Consider the following 23,047-nt stretch of genomic DNA (forward strand, 5'->3'; position numbering starts at 1 on the left):
CCTTTTTTGTCATTTTGACATAAAATAAGTATGGAGTTTTCTTGACCACAGTATGTCTCCTGCTCAGATCCATAATATGCGACAGCACAGCTTTCTTATTTTTCCCTTAACATTTAAAACCCAACAAACTGAAGTCCATACTTTATTCAGATTTCCCTAGCTTTAACTTAATACTCTTTTTTTTCTGCCCAACAATCTCATCCAGGAAACCACATTACATTTACATGTCATGTCTCCTTAGGCTCCTTTGGGTCTGTGACAGTTCCTGAGACTACACTTGTTTTTGATGATCTTGACAGTTTTGAGGAGGAATATATTATTTTTGTACTCTCTTATAACTCTTTTAAAATACTTTCCAGAAAAAGAAGTAAGTAATAAAAGTTACTCTCTCTTCATGCCACAGATGAACTTCTTTACCAATGGAGATTAAACCCAAAGAAAAAGAATTCCTCACTTACGGAGGACAGTGATCATCACATATTACACTAAAGGGTGTGCACAGGAGTGAAAGAGAATACACATATGTTGATCTGACTGCCAAGATGTATGAGAAAAGAGAAATAAAACTGAGAATCATTTTATGCACAGATGGGTCAAGGGACCACTTACAGTAACTTCTGCTATGAGTAGATGTTTTCTGGCTTTATTAAGCCTGGAGCAAGAGGCTTATGCTGCTGCAAGAGGGATGCAGATAGGATAAGGTGACTGACAGAGCAGGTTGATAAGCACTAAATAGTTTATTAAGGTAAGTTTGGGGCCCTTTCCAGTGTAGGCAGGGCCTGTATGAGAGACAGAGGCAGACAGAAGAACGAGGGACCTCCTTAGATTCCTGAGTTACTCTTGCTGCAGAACCTCCAAGAGTGTCTAAAGTCCAGAAGTATTAATGATGTTGTATCTCCTCCAAGTAGAACAGCCTGATTTAGCAAATAAAAATACAGGACTCCCAATTAAGCTTAAATTTCAGATGAATGATGAACAGTATTTTTTAGTATAAGTATGTCCCATGCAATATTTGGGACATACTTACGCTAAAATTTTATTTGTTGTTGATCTGAACATTCAACATTCTGGATTTTCTAAGGCAACTCCTTTCTGTACCATATCTTGGGTTCCCCTGGGTGTGTGTGGTGGGAAAGTGGGGAGAAATGAAAAGCAGGAGAAGGGTGTAGGGTGTACAGTCTCTAGCCCCAATCCACCTGTCTCAAGAGAGCAGTTCCCTTAATGTGAAAGACAAATGTGACATCACCTATTCTCAGAAGCTACCCCAGGCTTCAGCTTGTGAAGAAACTATAGTCCTCTTTGATCTCTAGAACAACATTCTTTTTGTCTGCTTTTTCTCTTCATTTTTGAGCAAATACCTATTAAGTCTATACCATCTAAACAGTATCCGTTGATATATACACATCTCAAAGAAAATCAAACCCAGTGGGACAAGAAACAAGGAGAAGCAAATGTATATTTTCCCCATAACCACCTGATTTCCTATTTGTCCTCCCCTCTACCAAGGCCCTGAATTTACAGACCAGTATTTAGTTTCATCTCTCTCCTCCTCCTCCTCCAACCTTACTTCTGATTTTCTGAGATGTTGGAGAGAATAAAAACTGAACTATACAAAGATTCATCTTATGTTAGATAACTGAAATCTAAGTATAATTATAAAAATTAAATGTTAAACCATGTTACATGCCCAGGCATAATTTTAAAAATACACAGGAAGAAAAACTTAACTAGAGAATCTGAAAGTGATATAAGTACACTCTTGGCCTCCAAGGAAGTCATCAAAAGTATTAAGTTTGGTATCCTTCACAAATCAACTGGGTCAAAATCAGAGAGCATTTAAAAGCCTGCGCAAAATAGAGTTGACACACCATAATCTTTAAACAGCCTAAATTCTCATTAGCATCAACTGCTGCATAAATGTTCATTATAGTGATTAGAAATGTTAATTTCTGAGAGCCATCATAATTTCCTTTAATATTCTATGGCAGTGTTTTTAAAACTGCAGGTTATAACCCACTAGTGGGTCATGAAATCAATTTAGTGGGATATAATCAGCATTAAAGAGAACAGATTAGAATAGAAAATACCCAATTTCATTGCATATGGTAAATGTAAATACTATTTTAAGTACTTTAATTTCAATTTTCTAAATACATATGGGTAACTACTTGGTTATAATATAAAATGTATTTCATATGGCCTGTCATGCACAGAACAGTCAGAAAACAACTATTCTATAGTACAACAAATAAATTCTAAAACTGATCCAACAGTGAAGAACAGTTTAAGTCTCACAAATTCGTGAAAGAGAAAGAAATTATTTCCAATAGAAGATAGTATGATGGTCAATATATTTTAATATAATATAATTACAATTATATTAATCATAACAAAGCCAATTCTTCATTTGCTCTGCGTTTTGGTTCAAGGTGATAAATGTGGTGTTCCACTATTTATTATCATGCCTTGGAGGTGTATGTAAGTGAGAGCTACGGGGTCAGGTTGTCTGTATCACTTCCTGGCCGGCTCATCTTGGGCACATTACTTAATTGCTCTGTGCCGCAATATCTTTACCTATAAAATGGGTCTTATAATAAATTGGTCATCAAACTGCTATAAAGATTAAATAAATTTATACATCTAACAAAGTGTTTGGCACTTAGCAAGTCCTCAGTAAGTGTTAGTTAATATTTACCAACTGACTAACTTATAATTAGTGTTAGTTGGTAACTAACACTTTAAATTTTGTCTCTGATAAATGGAGAATGGGGCCCAGAGTATGCTTTGTGATTCAATCCACGCATGTATGGTCCCTTAATTCTTCTGCATGTATGTTGTTTTTTAGTTCACTGGAAAGAAATGCTTTAGAGTGGAGGTTGAGAAACCTGGGACATACAGTATACTTCATGGGATTATGACCTTCCAAAATGTGACCAAGATCTTGAATTAATGTGCATATATACCTTTGGAGAACGGATGGAGAGGACTGACAGTTTCCAGTATCAAAGGGTCACACGTGATTCAATGAAGAGTTAAATAATACTCAGATTTAAGTCCAGGCCTATTAATTAGCATGGCAACCTTGAGCAAGTTACTTAACCTCTTGTAGCTCCACTTACCTCATCTGTAAAATAGGGATTAAAAATAGCTCTAATGTGATGTAGTTGTTGCAATAATTAACATCCATGGTATTTGTAAAGAGCTTGGCACTTAGCACAGTGGCTGCCACATGATGGGTACTCCAGAAAATATTAATAGTGGAATAAGGGTAGGTAAGCTGCAAATCAGAATACAATGGCTGCTGTTCTGAATTTTAATTTTGGAGTACTGAGTCTATCACTGAATCACTGAGTAATCCATTCATTCCTGATTAAATGCTATCATGTGTTAGAGATCGCTTGGAAGCCAGCAACAGACAAGACACACTCTCTGCCCTCACAGAGCTTATGCAGTCTAGGGAGTCTTACAGGCAGCGACCAGCTTGTGTGATACCTGCTGGCGCACGCATCGTCTGTGGGGCTCAGGTTGAATGTGGTTTTGTTTTGCCTTACAGTTCCAGTTTTCACTTCAGTGCTGAACAGAAGCAATTTCCTTTTGTTCGTTTTAATAGTGAAAATTATTAGTCAAATAATATGCCTATTAAGTGATAGTAAGGGTGGAATCTGATCTGCAGAGCCTAGAGGAAACTGCTCTTCTCTTGGATATGGTTCCAGGGATGAGGACATATAGTGAGAACTCTTTATAATATTGGGACTAGAGAACAGGATAAACACCCACCTTGTAAGGGAAAAATCATACATCCCAGCGCATTTCTATTTTGCCTAAACTTCCAGGAAGCTTAGAGTTAAACTTAATACGCAATTATAACAAATATATTGGCCTAATTTGTTTTTTGGTTTCTTTCTTCCTTCTTTCCTCTAAATGGTTTTGATTTTCCATTTTTAATGTATTATAATATCTATCTTATCTATTCATCTCCCTGTATCACCTGTGCCACACCAAATAGTTTTTGAAAGTAGACACGGTAATAATTACTAAATAACCTAGTAACTTAGTGTCTTACATATTACATTAGTCTTTTGTACTTCATATATTTTTATGATTCAGTGGACATGACTGGATTGAATATTTAAATTTTATGAAACTGAGTCACAATATAACAGGTCTATTATAGGAAATTTAATAGCATTAACAGTGTTTCACAGGAACGGTCCTTATGTTATCAATAATTGGATGTGTCATGGTATCATTTGGGATTAAATCCACTACTAGGAGACGTAAGGATGCTGTGTTAATCCATTTAAATTATTTTTGCACTCTCTGAACATAGAAACTCTTTTACCTTTGAGCAAAGCTGTCAGGATGGCTAAATCAATGTCCTGGTGTCCTTCTGATCCCATCCGAAATACTGTAATCTGCAATTTGAGACAAGGTGACCATTAGCAATTCATTTCTTCCCCCAAGAGAACTTGAATCAATGAGACCATATTTGAACACAGACTATCTTAGTATCTATAAGGTAGATTCTTAACCACAAAGAAAGCATATATACGAAGAATTCAAATAGAGGGCTCTGTAATTCATTAAGAGGGAGATGCCTCAGGAGCCTCCAAATAGAACCACCTTAGATTATTGCACTGATTACGGTTACAGTCTCTGAAACCAGATACCCAGGGACATGTCTCCTTCTGTCATTTCAGTTTTAGAATTAAAACTTGCTGGATTTACAAAAATGTGTTAAGCCATAATTTAAACTATAAGTTGAGAAATTAAGTGTTTAAAAACAGCCGATTAGTATGGCTTTCAGTAAATGGCCCCACTACGTGCACATTTGTGTGCATGTGTATATGCATGTGTGCAATACAGCCATCACTACACTTACTCCTCAGCAATAGTTATTCAAAGGTTTCAGTATTGTGATGCCTCCTCTCAGTAACCTTAAACCTTCTTGAGAATGTTTTAGTAATACATCCAGTTTGTAAGAAGGGGAAAGCAGACAATACAGTAACATTTTTCCTTTTAATTCAGGGAAGAAAAGTATTCTCTGGGGATGAGTGATGGGGAGGAGAGTAGAGAGGCAGCAGTGAAGGATTAATACATGTTGGATTAATATGAAATCCCCAAATCATGCTTAACGATAATAAAGATTTTTTTCCCGTCAGAGGGAATCTACTTAAGGAAGCTAAAAGGTTATTTGAATATCCACATAGACTGAATTACTATTGTACTCAACTGCTTTAAACTTCAAGTTTATTCATCAGTAAAATGGGACAATAATAGGGCTTGCCTATTTTGAACTACATAGGAAGCAAACTATAGGATTTGCTAATACATAGTTCTAAGTTTTGCCACCATGATGAAGAGAACAGGCGCACAGTATCATAGACTGTTTTAACTATCAGCTGCCTTAGAAACCTGCTAGTCCACTACCCAGAGACAGAGTAAATTGCAGCAACGAGTTAGAAGGACAGCTGTGACGAACTCAGTAATGCTCCCCCTTTTGTCTCCTGCCTTAAACACTGGGAACAAGGGAGGGAAGGAACAAGGGAGGGAAGGAACAAGATCATTCGAACACCTACTAGTGACTTGCCTAAACCTTTACTGTTTATGTCCTTGGGTCAGAGCCTGGGATGAGTGTAAGGCAGAGATGGCAAGATGAAATGCTTCCTAGCCTTTGAACGAAAAACTGTAAAAAGTAGAGAAAGAGAGCCAGACAGAATCCATCTTCGTGCTGTGTTTGGCTCACAGTCCACAGCTGTGATCTCTGGTAGGGTAGAGGTGTACCTTCAGCTCCGTTATATCTGCACTGAAATCTGCTTCTGCACAAGCACGGGTTTGGACAAAGTGCCATCAGGACATTCTCCCAAACAGAAACTGATGCTCCTACAGAATCCACTTGGGAGATGAGAGGCAGTTCTTCTCTGCTCTGAACTCAGGAAGGAGTGCCCGAATTGGGAAGAAAATTTGAGGTCCACTGGAGAAAGAACCGAAGGGCAGAAGTGGAATTTTGGTTAAATCTTTAACTCTTTAAGTCAGGGCTGGCTAAGGTCTGAAAGGTAGTATCATGTGCTGAGCTCGTAGCAAGCTGAGAATTATCAGGATAATATTTGAGCTCATTGTTTTAGAAGAATTCAGAAATTAAGCATCAAACGGAATTCCTTAAACATCTGACCTACTTGTTCTGCAGATACTAAAATTTCACTGCCTAATTAGAGATCCCATTTCAGATGCAAATTCTTCTGAGGCAGCAGTCAGATAAATTAAATTTACTCTGCAATATAAGACTATCAGGCTTTCCTAGGAACGGTTTTGAGGGGAAAAGAAGATGTATAGTGTGGAGTAGCTAAAGGATTTCAGGGTAGGGGTGTTGGAGACATGGGCATGTGTGCTGTTGTTTGTCAAAGAGCTTGAAATGGCACTGTACTCCCAGGCTTCACAGATTTTCTGGAAAACTGATGTGTAGGGGATGGCTGTCCACACCTGTCCATGCCCCCATCTTGTGTGCTTATATTGAAGAACCTAAGAACCCTAGAAAGAGGGAAAGGAAGCACCAAGGGGAGGCTGGAGGATCTAAAGATGAAATTCATTTCATAATTTTGCCTTGAGTTGACTTGAGATATTATGTCTCCATTGCTAAACTTTTTATTTGAAATTAAAAAACAATTTTTAAAAATCACTTACTCAGTTTATATATCTTCCTCAGAGAAAAAGAAAAGGTAAGCAGAGAAGTAGAGTCATCTTCTCCTACCACCCTTGGTGTTGGCAAAGATGCAGAAAATCAGGTATTCTTAAATATTCTTAGTGGGGATATGAGTCAAAATAGTACTTTTGGAGTATGATAGGTTGATATAATATTCCTTGGCTTTGATGTTCTATTCTTTAACAGCAATTAGCAAAACAGTATTTGCTAATATTTTATTTAGAATCTTTGCAAATACATTTGTGAGGTTGGTACAATATCATTCTTGTATTTTGACTGCACTAACTTTTCAGTAGGAATGGGAAGCTCTTTAAATTTACTTAAGCCCCGAAACAGTTAACATAGCAAAGGAACTCTTCTTCTGGCAGGTTTGGTAGGACGTTTATCGTCTAGCACTGAGGCATTTTGAGGGATAGATCCCTAACCATCTTTATAAATTTTTCAACAGTTATTAATCAGTTTAGATTTTCTGCTCTCCTGGACTCAATTTCATATATCTTCCAATGTAATCAAACATTTCACCAATATTTTCAAATTTATTGGTATACAGTTGTATGCAGAATTCTCTTATCACTTTAAAAATCTCCTTTACATATAGAATTATACAGCAATTTTTTTCACTCTTTATTTTTCACTTGACTAAAATCATTGTCAGCTCAAAGAATCAGGTTTTCATTTTATTGATCAATATTACTACTCACAATGTGAAGTTACTGTCCTCAGCTCATTCACTTCTTCTAGCTGTTCTTTTCCTAAAAGTTGACTTATTGGTCAATTTTTATTCTTTCTTGTTTCTAATAAATACATTTAAGGTTATGAATTGTACATGTTTTTATATGTACTGTGTCATTTTCATTCACTTTTAAATATATGCAACTTATTTTCTCTTAAAATTGTTTTTAATATTAGAGTGCATATGTATATATATATTTGTAACATTTTGTAAATGTATTATTTTGTTTGAAAAAGTGTTTATGTTCTATTTGCTGGGTACAGAGTTTAATATTATATATAGATTACATTTAATAATTTTTATTCAAATACTCCTATTTGATTTCTGGCATTTGAGAAAATGAACTCCCTTTGGTTGACAAAATTCTTTGAACATTTTGCCAAAGGTTCTGGCTTCTGGTAAGGAACATGCTGATTCATATGGAAAGTGGGGAAGAAATCAGAGGAAATTCAAACACATCTGGAAATGAGCAAACCAAAGATCAGTGGAAAGTGATATTCAAAATTTTCCCAGAAAATTTGTATCAAATAAGTTCAATTATCTGTCATCAAGTTCCATATAAACTACATGTTGATTTTCCATGTAATACTCTTAACAAGACTCACAGTTTAACCTTGAAGTGGGTGAATAAAAAACAGTGCCACAGAGATAAAAATTAGAAGAAATTAATGTAACTCTATTGTGTCCTACTTTAAAAAGACTGTGATGTATGAATTCACACATTAGATTAATAAGTGACTGACTTTCAAAGGGTATTTTATTAAACAATGCATTTGCTAGTTTATTTTAAAAGTGTCTTCCTTCTACCCTTACTTCACGGTTCAGTGTATGTCACTCAGTAACACACTGTCTCATAGGTTAATGCGCACCCACACTGCCACCCACCTCATGCTCTCTCAAGGGACCTTCATGCATGAACAAGTTGGTAATTTAATGAAGAGTGCCAGAGAATGGAAGAGGTTTTCCTTTTTGACAGTAATCCTTGACTCTCTTTTCTCTCTTTCTCCCACTGCAATCTTTCTCCCACTGCAATCTAAGAACACTCTGGTTTGTTTTTCTCTCCCCAAGAAATGCAGTTCAGAGGTCAGAAGCCCACCAGTTCCAATACAAGTGAAATTATTTTCTTATTATAAAGTCATTATAAATGACATGACTGTCATTAAAATTGTAGAAAATTTAGAAAAAGTCAAATGAAAAATAATTTCTGATATCCCAAGTCCTACTCAAAGACAACAACTGATGATATTTTGGTTTATTTCTTTCAAGTCTTCTTTCCTTTTTTTTTTTTTTTCTAGGCAGACTATGTGTATGTCTGTGTGTGTGTGGGGGGAATATTTGTGAAGTACTATCTTGTATTCTCATCATCTTTTCCATTAGCATTATAATTAAGCACTTTCCTGTATTACTGAGAACTTTTCAAAAACATAATGTTCAAAATCTATACAGTATTTTGTCCAATAGATGTATATATCTCATTCAAGCAATACCTCCCTTGTTAGACAGTTACAGTGTGTCTAAAGTTTTGATATAAATAAATGCGATGAACATCTTTGCATGTAAATCCTGTTCTGTATTTGGCATCCTGTCCTTAGGATCGATTCCTAGAAGTTTGGGCATCTTGTCATGAATTGTCTAAGAGCTTGAAATGAGTATTTTATAAAAATATATAAACTACATAAAAAGCTAGCTGGAGTAAAAGTACTGGAGAGGAGAAGGCAGCCCTTATAAAGCTGGCTGCATCAAAATGGTAGTGGGAGCAGGCACACATACAGGCTGAGAGGGCAGCTTCACACCTGGAAGGATGGGTGCTACAAGAAAGATCAGCATTCGTCCCCTCTCTGTTTGCACCCCTACCAACCACTAGGGTGAGTTTAAGTTTTTGTTTTTTGGAAAAGGGGTCTTGAAATACAGACTGACCTCACCACTTTCTCGCAGTTTTATTTTCCTTATTTTCACTTTAGCCCTTTGATGCTGTGTAGGTCCCGGGGCAGTGCTGGCGCAAATAACTGGATGGTGCTAAGGAAATCATACAGTGAACACGAGCTCTGGATACTGTTTTTGTTTTAGCATGTAAGTCATATCACAATAAGGACACTGTTACGTATGGGTTAGGAGCTCAACCAAGGTTCCCTAGATCCAGGTCTGACATTTCCTTCATAGCCTGAAGAGCACTTTGTGATCCTAAGGTGACACAGAGGGAGGACAGGAAAAAGTGGCCCAGACGATTTTATGATGAGGGCAAAAGGGGAACAGGCTGAATTCCTCATTTACTGATTCTTTGGGGAACTTTCAGTGGGGTGCTCTAGGGGGCTCGCACTCGATGGCAACCTGTCATCTTCTATCTCCTACTTGCAGTTCTTTTCCTGACAATTGATGTTACCTCGTTCATTTATTATATAACCTGGTGATGTGCCTTACTGGATGCCAATGCAACAGATGCCAGCGGTCCAGAAATAATGTTTCTAGATGCTTCTTTATATGCCTCATGGTTTTGGCTAGCAGAATCAAGAATATTTGTCATGTACCATCTTGTTAGCCAACCAGATGGGTGAAAATTCAATTCAACCCAAGGTAATATTTTCCATTTCAGGAAGGCCATTATTGTGTTCATGTGCCTTTTCTTACATACTTTTAAAAAATAGTAGCTATCTCTCTGAGGAGAATATGTAGGACCACAGATGGTTCTTATAGGCCAACACCATATGGACTTTTTATTAGGTTGTAATAACTTTTAGTGTGTTTTTTGGTGGTTTTATTTTTTGCATCATCACAGGGTGAAACTACATTTTTTTTCTGACTTTCTTGTCACAATTATCAATACATCATATACTCCTGCAGCCCAACTACTCCACTGATTTTGATTTCTCCAGGGGAGAGATTGCCAAGAAGGCATGATAAAGTGCCATGGACAGAGAAGTTCTCTCGCCTCCCTTCTCAAGCCTGTCTGGTTTCCTTGGCAACAACCTTGTCGACAGTTTCCAAGGTTGGCAGACCAGATACCCTTGATTCACCCCTCTGGAAACCCATCATACCACCTGTTACTGGGCCCATCTCACTCCTTCCCTTGGATAGGTCTTAGCCAGTGAGAGAGGCCTTTGAGGGTAAGGAGAATAATGTTTTGGATTACCTTCTCACTTTAGGAAAAGATACATTTTACTTCTCCTTCCCTTCCTGCCCAAACATAAGGGACATCTGAAATGGTCAGCAGACATTTGTTCATGTTCAAACATCCATAAGACATCTGGTCCATGCCAAATGGTTTGGACAGGACCAAATAGCAAGTACCTTTTGGCCCAGAAGTGGGATTGTGAGATCATATGGTTAGTTAACTCTGTAGCGTGAATCATACTGCAATATACAAATGTATCAAATCAACATGTTTTATATTTTAAACTTACATAATGTTATACACATATACAATGTTGCATGCCAATTATATCTCAGTTTTAAAAAAAGGTAATTTGCCCTAAGCTAATGAATAGATTAGGTAAAACAGCAAATGGAAACAAGGTAACAGCCACAAAAATCAAAATCCCTTCTTATGGATGTTTCTGAGGGAACAACGGGCATACGGTGAATGTATCAGATAGGAAGCTGAACCTATTAGATGCCCCTAATGCTGATTTTCTGCCATTTTGAGCATGAAGAAAGAAATTCTGTGATGTCCAGAGTGAAAAAGAACCCCAGTGATCACCTCTTCAGTTTTTTTTTTTTTTTGATGGTAAAACCAAGATTCAGCAAGCTCATTATTTTAAACTCCACATATAAGTGATGTGATGTTTGGCTTTCTCTGTCTGACCTACTTCACTTAGTATGATAGGTCCTATGTCCACCCAAGCTGTAAATGGCGTTACTTCACTCTTTTATAGCTGACTAGTAATATATCTGAGGCTAAATAGCTTTCACTGGGTCCATGGAGCACAGGGTTGGAGTCTTAGATGCTCGATACCTTGGTTTGGGTGCCTGTATGTTTCTGCACTATATCCCAGCCAGACACTGGTCAGGTTTCTCCCTAATATCCACCCCTAGTCTCACTAATAAAGATAGGACAAGCTCCATGCTACATTCTGAAGGTACTCAGATCCTAAAGGGTTAGGACTCACTTGACTTGTAGCCTCGCAGGAGAATCATAAGCAAAATAGACACTGCTACTTGGTCAAGAATGTCTCCATGTGGAAATAAGATGCAGTATTAAAATACATTCCTAGCCTGAGAGCAGATAAAGATAGAAAACCTTCTGGGCTGATTTGTGGATGTGTGCAAAAACCCATGTCTGAAGGACACAATAGCCAATGCCAGGATGTCCTGGGACATGTGTCTGACCCAAGATAATCTTGAATTTTGTGTGTTTGTTTGAGTTAATATATTTGAAAGCATTTGGAAATGGAGATGCAGGATTATGTTTTAGTATGATGATTATTGTCTCAAACAATGGCAACTAAAAGAAAAAAAATCACAAAGACTGTTTACTGGAAGTCAAACCCTCCTGAGACCCTCCTCTGTCTTTAAGTGTGCATGCCTTCCAGGGGCTGCTCTCCTGTCCTTGTTTCTGCATGCCTGGTCATCATCCCACGGGCAGAGAAAATTCCTTGTTTATCTACACAATGCCCAGCCTGGAGATGCTGCCTTTTTTTTCTCTTCTTTTTTTGTAGTTTTTGATTTCAATTTTTGCTTTCTCAACAGCTTTTTTTTCTAGGGCCACAGGAGAAGAATAAGAAGCAAGAGCCTCCTTTGTTGTACAACAAGAATGGAAATATAAAGGGAAACAAAAAGCAGCCCTGGTAGGTTTTCCCCTTTAACTAGCTTGGCAAGTGAAAATAAAGCTGGTAGAAGAATGGAAGTCCTCCCATGAAGCTGCACTTTCTGACCTAACAATGAAAGAACATGACATCTGTTAAATGGTAAAAGGAGTATTAGTCTAGGACCCATTGACTGTCATACCAACCTACAGAGAACCTTATTTTCAAAAGTTTTCTATTCTTTTAAGCTCAGATGGAATTGATTCAAAGAAAGAATGATTCAGTTTATCAACTCTACTGTTTCTTCCCAAAGCCAAATACTCCCCCTTTCCTCCTTGGGTCAATTCGAACACACATCCTGTGTCCTCCCATTGAATGGCTGAGTTTATTTTCACTGTTGCCCACTGCGCAAACCACAGCTGTAGCTGTTCCAGGTCAAAACTCTTTGCAGCAAAAATTGCAGGCTAAGATTTTGGAATTATTAACTCTTTCGAGAATGATGATTTAGGAGGGACAGCTTTTCTCTCAAGCAGAGCAAATTTTTCCTCTCTCTCTCCATCTTAGGATTGCTTTACTGTTCCATGTCATATGTATGTATGTCAAATGTAAAAACATTTGGGGAGAAATACAAGTTCAAACATGAACAAAATCAGGAAGCTGTGATGAAAGCCATGAGAAAATTCTAAGCAGGGAAAGGTTATGGGAGCTGAGGAGACAAAGGTCATTTCTGGCTGGTATGACTCAAGAAGATTTTATGAGAAGGCCAGGAGTTGATCTATATTTTATAGGGTAGCTAGAATTTTAATAGGGACGTTTGATAGTGGGGAGGAACAGGAAGAAAAAAATGATAAGAGAAAAGTGAACATTAAAAACATTATATATTCAATTTGGCTGGAGCCAAACTGGGTAAATGGAAGGTGACTTATGAAGGAAAGCTGGGGTCAAGTTGTGAAGAGATCCTTCACAACTAAGGAATTTGGACATAATTCACTATGCACTAGGCCTTTTGCCAAGCACTTATATGTATTAACTCGTTAATCCTCACATCAAACCTACGATGCTCAGAGATTAGATTAGTTACCCAAGAGTGCTTAACTGGTAAATGACAGAGTCAAGGCTGAATCTCAGATCTGTTCAGCCTAAAGGCTATTCTCTTAGCCTCTCTAGGCTATCTTGCTAAAGTCAAATACTGTTAGAGGCAAAACAATCTCACGGTGGGAACTGGAGGCAAGGCCCACCTTCAGGGCTGTTGCATCAGGTTTAAGATGAAGTAACAAGGGCCTGGATCAGGAGATGGTCGTGTGATGGACAGGAGGCTCTGTGCAAGGGACGTCAAAAAGAACCACATGGTGCGTTGACTTTCAGGAGTCAAGAGTCAGGGAGGAATCAAACATGACTACTAATTTTTCAGTGTTGGTGCTGAGCATGGTGATGCTCTTAAGAGAAACAGAAAAGCCAAGCTGTCTTGGAGGAAAGTGAAGAGTTTATCCATAACTTTCATCAAAAGTTGACTGAAAAGTTGAGTTGTCAGCCCAGCGCAGCACACTGCGAGGTAGGGGGTGATTCTGACAGTGTCCTGCTGGGCAGTGAAACCAAATCAGCAGAGTCCTTGCTGCCCACGTGCCCTCAAAACCTTTGTACTGGACAGCAAAAAGATGAACTCTCTGTTAAAATGCCTTGGAATAAAGCTGCACCAAAGCCCTGGGGAGATTCTGAGAGTAGAGAAAGGGAAGGATTTGGCAAAACTTGAGGCTACCAACAGCTTTTTAGGTTATAGCTGCCACAGAGCAATGTGTGTGTATGTGGAGATCCCCAAGATTGAGAAAACAGAAGCTCTCATCAAGTTGCTCTCTTTGGAGAGCAAAACTGGAGGGATGTTTTACTTACATCCTATCATGACAATAAAGAGATATGTGCATTAATTACTGTAAATGTTAATGGACTAAATGCTCCAGTCAAAAGACACAGAGTGGCAGACTAGATAATAAAGCAAGAACCTTCAATATGCTGCATACAAGAGACCCACTTTAGGGAGAAGGACACATATAGATTGAGAGTGAAAGGACAGAAAAGGATATTCCATGCAAATGGAAAAGCCAAAAAAGCAGGTGTACCCGTACTGATTTCAGACAAAACAGACTTTAAAACAAAAGCCATAAAGAAAGATAAAGAAGGACATTTTATAATAATTAAAGGACTAATACAAGATGAGGATATTACACTCGTTAATATATATGCACCCAATATAGAAGCACCTAAGTACATAAAACAATTACTAACAGAGATAAAGGGGGATATTGATGGGAATACAATCATAGTTGGAGATTTTAACACCGCATTAACGTCACTAGACAGATCTTCCAGACAGAAAATAAATAAGGCAACAGAGAAATTAAATAATACAACAGAAAAATTAGATTTGGTGGATATTTTCAGAGCATTACACCCCCCTAAAATATGATATACATTCTTTTCAAGTGCACATAGAACATTTTCTAGGATTGATCATGTACTTGGGCACAAAAGAAACCTCAACAATTTTAAGACAGAAATTATCTCAAGCATATTTACTGACCACAATGCCATGAAACTAGAAATCAACTACAGAGAAACAAAGGAGAAAAAAAGGAAAGCATGGAGATTAAACAATATGCTATTAAAAAACCAGTGGGTCAACGATGGAATCAAAGTTGAAATTAAAAAATACCTTGAGACAAATGAAAATGAAAACACAACCACACAAAATTAATGGGACACAGCAAAGGCAGTGCTAAGAGGGAAGTTTATAGCAATACAGGCCTTCCTCAAAATAGAAGAAAAATCTTAAAACTATCTAACCCACCAGCTAAAAGAATTAGAAAAAGAAGAGCAAAAAACCCCAAAAGGCAGCAGAAGGAAGGAAATAATAAAGATCAGGGAGGAAATAAACAAAATAGAGATTAAAAAAAAACACAGAAAAAAATCAATCAAACCAAAAGCTGGTTTTTTGAATAAGTAAATAAAATCGACAAACCTCTGGCCAAACTCACAAAGAAGAAAACAGAGAGAGCACAAATAAGCAAAATAAGAAAGGAAAATGGAGAACTTACAACAAATAACATAGAAATACAGAATATCATACGAGAATATTATGAAAAACTATATGGCACCAAACTGGACAACCTACAGGAGATGGATAAATTTCTGGAAACATACAGTCCACCAAGACTGAACCAAGAAGAAACTGACCACTTGAACAAACCGATCACTAGAAATGAAATCAAATTAGCAATAAAAATCCTCCCTACAAATAAAAGTCCAGGACTGGATGGCTTCACCAGGGAATTCTACGAAACATACAAAGAAGAACTCATATCAGTCCTTCTCAAACTCTTCCAGAAGACTGAAAAGGAGGGAATACTCCCAAACTCATTCTATGAAGCCACTATCACCCTGGTACCAAAACCAGGCAAAGACACTACCAAAAAAGAGAATTATAGGCCAATATCACTGATGAACATAGACGTCAAAATCCTCACCAAAATATTAGCAAATAGAATCCAACAACACATAAAAAAGATTATACATCATGACCAAGTGGGGTTCATCCCAGGGACACAAGGCTGGTTCAACATACGCAAATCAATCAATGTAATACATCACATCAACAAGAGAAAGGACAAAAACCACATGATCATCTCAATCGATGCAGAAAAAGCATTTGATAAAATTCAACACCCATTTATGATAGAAACTCTCACCAAAGTGGGTATAGAGGGAACGTATCTCAACATACTAAATGCTATATATGACAAACCTACAGCCAGCATAGTACTCAGTGGTGAAAAACTCTAAAGCTTCCCACTAAAATACGGGACAAGACAAGGCTGCGCACTATCACCACTCCTATTCAACATTGTCTTGGAAGTCCTAGCCACAGCAATCAGGCAAGAGAGAGAAATAAAAGATATCCAAATCGGAAAAGAAGAGGTAAAAGTGTCACTATATGCCGATCACATGTTACTATATATAGAAAACCCAAAAAGGTCCACACAAAAACTACTAGAGCTGATTGAAGAATTCAGCAAGGTAGCAGATTACAAGATTAATGTTCAAAAATCAGTTGCATTTCTTTACACTAAAGATGAATCAACATAAAAAGAAAATAAAGAAACAACCCCCTTTAAAATAGCACCCAAAGTAATAAAATACCTAGGAATAAATCTAAACAAAGAGGCAAAAGAATTATACACAGAAAACTATAAACCACTGATGAAGGAAATTAAAGATTTAAAAAAATGGAAAGATATCCCATGTTCTTGGATTGGAAAAATCAGTATTGTTAAAATGGCCACACTGCCCAAGGCAATCTACAGATTTAATGCAATCTCTATCAAATTACCCAGGACATATTTCACAGAACTAGAACAAATCATAATAAAATTTATATGGAACCACAAAAGACCTAGAATTGCCAAAGCATTACTGAAGAGAAACAAAGAGGCTGGAGGAATAACTCTCCCAGACTTCAGACAATACTATAGAGCTACAGTCATCAAGACAGCATGGTATTGGTGCAAAAACAGACATACAGGCCAATGGAACAGAACAGAGAGCCCAGAAATGACCCCACAAACTTTTGGTCAACTCATCTTCAACAAAGGAGGCAAGAATATACAATGGAATAAAGACAGTCTCTTTAGCAAATGGTGTTGGGAAAACTGTACAGCAGCATGTAAAGCAATGAAGCTAGAACACTCCCTTACACCATATGCAAAAATAAACTCAAAATGAGTCAAAGACTTAAACATAAGACAAGATACAATAAACCTCCTAGAAGAAAATATAGGCAAAACATTATCTGACATACATCTTAAAAATGTTCTCCTAGAACAGTCTACTCAAGCAATAGAAATAAAAGCAAGAATAAACAAATGGGACCTAATTAAACTTACAAGCTTCTGCACAGCAAAGGAAAACCATAAGTAAAACAAAACGACAACCTACGGAATGGGAGAAAATTTTTGCAAATGAAATCGACAAAGGCTTGATCTACAGAATATATAAGCTGTTCATACAACTTAGTAAGAAAAAAAACAAACAACCCAACCCAAAAATGGGCAGAAGACCTAAACAAGCCATTCTCCAATGAAGACATACAAATGATCAATAGGCACATGAAAAAATGCTCCACATCACTAATTATCAGAGAAATGCAAATCAAAACTACAATGCGGTATCACCTCACACCAGTCAGAATGGCCATCATTCAAAAATCCACAAATGACAAATGCTGAAGAGGCTGTGGAGAAAAGGGAACCCTCCTACACTGCTGCTGGGAATGTAGTTTGGTGCAGCCACCATGGAAAACAGTATGGAGATTCCTCAAAAGACTAGGAATAGACTTACCATATGACCCAGGAATCCCGCTCCTGGGCATGTATCCAGAAGGAACCCTACTTCAAAATGACACCTGCACCCCAATGTTCATAGCAGCACTATGTACAATAGCCAAGACACGGAAACAGCCTAAATGTTCATCAACAGATGACTGGATAAAGAAGATGTGGTATATTTATACAATGAAATACTATTCAGCCATAAAAACTGACACCATAATGCCATTTGCAGCAACATGGATGTTCCTGGAGAATGTCATTCTAAGTGAAGTAAGCCAGAAAGAGAAAGAAAAATACCATATGAGATCACTCATATGTGGAATTAAAAAAAACCAAAAACAAACAAAACATAAATACAAAACAGAAACAGACTCATAGACACAGAATACAAACTTGTGGTTGCCAAGGGGGTGGGGGTGGGAAGGGATAGACTGGGATTTCAAAATGTAGAATAGATAAACAAGAGTATACTGTATAGCACAGAGAAATATATACAAGATCTTATGTTAGCTCACAGAGAAAAAAAATGTGACAATGAATATATATATGTTCATGTATAATTGAAAAATTGGGCACTACACTGGAATTTAACACAACATTGTAAAATTATAAATCAATAAAAAATGTTTAAAAAAAAGAGACATGTGCATGTGCACACACATACAGTGGTTTTGTAAGTCACATGACTTGGCAATGTTAAATATGCTAACCACTGCCCAGAAAGCAACTCTGTACAGTTTGAGTGTGGTTCTCCTAGATGGCAGAATGTGCATTTCAACCAGCAGCACCTTTCCCACAAAGAACCTTCAGAAAAATGTTCAACTTTACATTTATCACTTCGGTCAAATGCTAGCATTTTTCACATATTCCTATTACATTGATTGTACAGTTATACAATGATGTCTATTTTATTTAGAGATATTAAAGAATGAAGAGATAAAGAATGACGTGCTCTGTAGAAATGAATTTTCTAGTTAAGTGTGGGTTATTGCTTGACACTAATGAAAAGCAAGTTAGTTCTCTTGGATAGAAACTTTACTAAAATGGAAAAGACACATTTGTCTTCTCAGACAACATTAAATAAAACGAAAATCTTTTTTAATTTGTTTGATATTTTTGGTGTGACTTAGTGATGTTCTCATTGACTGTCAAGAAAGGTTGGGCTATTTGGTCCTACTGAAATGGCCCCAAGGAGGGAGGGTATAGCTCAGTGGTAGAGTACATGACTAGCATGCATAATGTCTTAGGTTCAATCCCCAGAACCTCCATAAAAAAAAAATACAATAAAATTAATTAAAAAAAAAAAAAGAAATGGCCCCAGACTGCTCATGTTCAGAGTTCAAGTACCTGCAATTTATTGGTTCCTGACTCTACAGTCTAACTCTTCTCACAACTCTCATTCTTTATGCCTCTCTGAGGCATAAAAGGCAGGAATACCAGACCAAAGTCAAGCAGAAGAGTGGTAGTTTCTGTGGCATTTAGCGCCTATGACTGTGTGGGATTTGATGCACAGACTGTCTGATATTAATGTCAGCACAAAAAAGTCTTTTCATTTCTTATTTCCTGGTTCTGAGTAGTTGAGCTTTCTGTATAAGAGATCTTCAGATAAGTTAGACATTGTCATATTTTTAGCAGGAAATTTTTCTGATTAATTTTATTTGAGGTTTCTGTATAAAAGATCTTCAGATAAGTCAGACAGATAATTTTATTTGAACTCTTTCTGCTAATCTCTATTAGGGAGTTAAGGACTGAACATGTCTAGACTCTTAAGGAGAGCACTTGCTAAGTGAAATAAGCTTGTCTGCCTAAGGTGAGAAGTGAGCTCTTGAGAGTAAGAATGGCAGCAGTAGGGTGTAAGCGCTCCTCTAAACACTGTACACATATAACTCTCATTAATCTTCCCAGTGACCCTCAGTATTATTATTTGTATTTTCCAGTAGAAATACCCGAAGCTTAAAAAGGTACAGTAACTTATTCAAAGTCACACAGCTGGAATTCCCGTGCTGTGTGCTCAAACACGACTGATGAAGGCCTCCCCCCTTGTTCTGCTCCGTGACTCACTAGAATGTCTTGGATCCTATGGTGGGACAGAAGGAGAATGAATGGAAGCTGCACTGAGATCAGAAGTCATGTCCACAGGTGATGTCTAAGGCCGTTGCTTTCAAGCAAATAGAGAGCCTGCTGAGAAAATAGGTGGAGCAGCAGCAGAGTCCCACTGGTCACCAAGGGGGCCTGACACGCTGCTCTGTCCTGGAGCCTCCTTTTCCCTTATGACGCAGTGCTTTCCTCTCCTTGTTGGGTTCAAGGGAACAGAAAAAAGCCCACTAGATGGAAAGAATATGACTGTTAGCCATTCTCCCTTTTGCTCTCTAGAGTTCAGACTTCATCTCCCCTTATTTCCTGGAAAACCATCAACTCATGGGAGAGGGTAAAAGGAAACTGAATATAAACAAAGAGACAGGATTACTACTCAGTCTTGAACCTCCTCTCTATTGCTTTTGGCAAGAGCACCTACTGACTGGTCAGACTATCCAAACAAAGTTTATCATTTATCATCAGCTCCTTTAGACTTTGCTTTTTAAATAGAGAATCTCCTAGATGCCCCAAAGTAGAAATTACATGGAATAAAGCAAGCTGCTCAAGGAAGTCAAGTTCCCCAAAATGGGCTTAGTAGAATGGCATGGAAAGGTACATATTTTTAGCTAGCAATGATAAAGCTATTGCATTAAAGTGAAGTAACAGTGGTGCAAAGTAGAATGTAATTATTTTCTGTCCAGCACCTATCTTTGAGTCTGTCACTTTTGCTATTCCTTTCTGGACATCAGTGAAAGATATTTCTCTCGTTTTTAATCTTTTCCTTATCAGTCCACTGCAGCAGAACATCCCTTAGCTTGAAAGTTATGTACAGACAGATACATGGGAACATTCAAGAAACATTCAAATGCTGAGTCCCTCTCTCGGGCAAACCCTGCATTTATTTCAGTTCTGTTTTCAGCCTCTCCTTCTCTTTTCTTCCACATGCCTTCTCTCCTTTCCTTCTTTCCTTCCAAAAATATTAACTAGAAGCCTTTAAAGTGCCAGGCACTGTGCAAGGACCTATAAATATATATTTAATACATATATATTTAAATACATATTTAAAGGCTTCTAGTTAATATGTATATGTATTGCATATATTATATAATTACATGTTTAATATATATAATATCATATGTATACTCACATATTAACTAAGAGCCTTTAGCTAAAATATTAACTAGGAGCCTTCAAAGTGCCAGTGCACAGTCACCTGCACAGTGATACACACACACACACACACACATACACCTAGGAATATATCTATGTTATCTACATCTATGTTATCTATACTTACATACTGCGCCTGCCTTTAGGATCATTTTCCCTTTTTTTCATGTCCCAGGTAATTGGGCAGATATAATCCAATCAACTCTTTACTAAAGTTTTGTGATCCTGTGATTCTAGATACAGATTTGTTTCTATGGACTAGGAATGGTAGTTGGTAAAGCTCAGCTCTAAGTTTATAACCTTAAAACCTGCCTCAGAAGAGAAATTTTATTAGTTTAAAAAACAAACATAGTTTTTAGATGATGAGAAAAGCATGCCTAAGAGTTTTTCTGGCCATAGTTATTTAAAATAAATGATGTAACATATTAGCAGCTCAGTGAAGCTCAATTTAGCTGTAGGGGAAAATTACACAATTATGTACTACTCTGAATGAAAAGGTAATTAGTGGGCTTATACCAGGTACAACAGATAATTCTAATTCCTTGAAAAGAAAGCAGCTTTTATTTTTATTCACCCTTTAGAAAAGAAAAACCTAGTTCTAATTAAGTAGTAGAGTGTGTCTGAGAGGATGACAGCATTAGTGGCTCTCCATAATTATGCCATCAATCTGAAAGAGCACATAAAGCCAAGTTCAACCCTTACCCAGATACTGTAATTCCATGGGCCTAAGACGTGATAGAAGTAAGGTAGTCCCTAAAATAAACTGGGCAACAGAAAGATTTTTTTTTTACCAGAAGAAATATCAAGTGAATGACAAATCCTTTAGTTATTCAGGACAGTATCTTATCAAGTATTTCATCATTTTTTAAAAAGGACACCAGAAGCATGACCACCATGCTGCCAGGAACTAATGAGGAAGACAGCCCACAGCCACCAGCATGCCTGATGCTTAGGAGGAGAGGAAGGCATAGGAACATTTTCCAGGTTGCTTGGTTTTCTGAGTCTATCTGTCAGACTAGTTCAATTCCTCCAAGAATTCCCAGATGTGACAGGCAGTCACCAGATTTGCTGGGCCTGACAAGTTCCATTTCAAGGAGTCCAGCATGTATTTTCAAGTAGACTGGCTACTGTTATGGGCCCAATCAACTTGAGGTTTCAATTGTTTTTCAAGCACTGCTTCAATGAGCACACTCAGCAATCACAGAACCACCTGGGCCAGTGTGACAAAGGCTGGGAAAGAACTGGAAATTCCCTTGAAGGAAAAGCATATTTTAGCAGCTTTTTGAATCAAGCACCCCAAATGTATCTTTCTGTAGCGACCGATCCTATACTTTCTGATATGGATGAGGGAAGGAGACATTCCTGGAACTGGGATGAAATCCATTGAGAAGATGTCCTCCTTGTCACTGGTAATTTACTTATGCTGATTTGTAATAGAATACTGGACATTCCTTCTAATTCAAATTTTTATTAGGCTTTACCTACAGTTTCTAAAAAAGCCAGGTTTTAACAATTTACAAATGTTTCACTAAGCCTCAAACAAAAGAAGCTGAAAAGTGGCATTCTGCATTTTACACTCACACAAACCAAATACACACATTATGTACACATATTAAACACATACACTGACTATGCAAATGGATTTTTCCATAATTGTCCCGATTTCAAATGTTCTGCCTAGCTTGTAGCTCACATCCAAGGCCATCTAGTCTAGATTTTGGTTTTGAAAACATGGTCTCTGGACCCATATGATCCACTATTTTGACTCTAAGTGAAAATCAGACTTTGAGTCAACAGACATTTTCTGAACCTATCTCCAGATGTAAGGTTGGTGTTTTAATTCAATATCTAGTGAAATGAGAGTACCTTTATTATGCCAGATATAGCATAGTCTTTTTCCCTGGTTTTCCTTACCAATACATAATGGAGTTATTACAACACTTTAATGAACTATGCAATGCATAGCAATGCATAGAAACTTTTAGAAAAATGGATTTTTGTAAGCTTCAATACATAATAACATTATTATATAACAACTGTATGGGAACATATGATATATCATATAAATAACATTATAGATTATAACATATATAACCACATAATATATTAGGTCACTTAACTGGCTCTGTGGCTTCAAGCAAGTCATCTAACTGTTTTGTAAGACAATGACACTAACAACATCATCTTCATAGGTTGTTGTGAGAAAAGCGAATTAATACGTGTAGAACAGTCGGAAAAGATGGCATGGTCT

At 37.3% G+C, this 23,047-nt stretch overlaps 1 protein-coding gene across 7 annotated transcripts in view; it reads right to left on the minus strand.

The window, feature by feature from the left end:
• Positions 1-23,047, minus strand: part of TRPM3 (transient receptor potential cation channel subfamily M member 3) — a 259,670-nt gene that overhangs the window by 139,281 nt on the left and 97,342 nt on the right. For all 7 annotated transcript variants that reach the window (XR_012506377.1, XR_012506376.1, XR_012506375.1 and 4 more), the window contains one exon: positions 4,343-4,415. Coding sequence is in view for 2 of the 7 variants with exons in the window: in XM_074361686.1 (XP_074217787.1) it covers positions 4,343-4,415 (73 nt within the window). In the remaining 5 variants the exon portion in view is untranslated. The remainder of the gene's footprint in view (positions 1-4,342; positions 4,416-23,047) is intronic.

This window comes from Camelus bactrianus, chromosome 4 (assembly GCF_048773025.1).
Source record: "Camelus bactrianus isolate YW-2024 breed Bactrian camel chromosome 4, ASM4877302v1, whole genome shotgun sequence".
NCBI lineage: Eukaryota > Metazoa > Chordata > Mammalia > Artiodactyla > Camelidae > Camelus > Camelus bactrianus.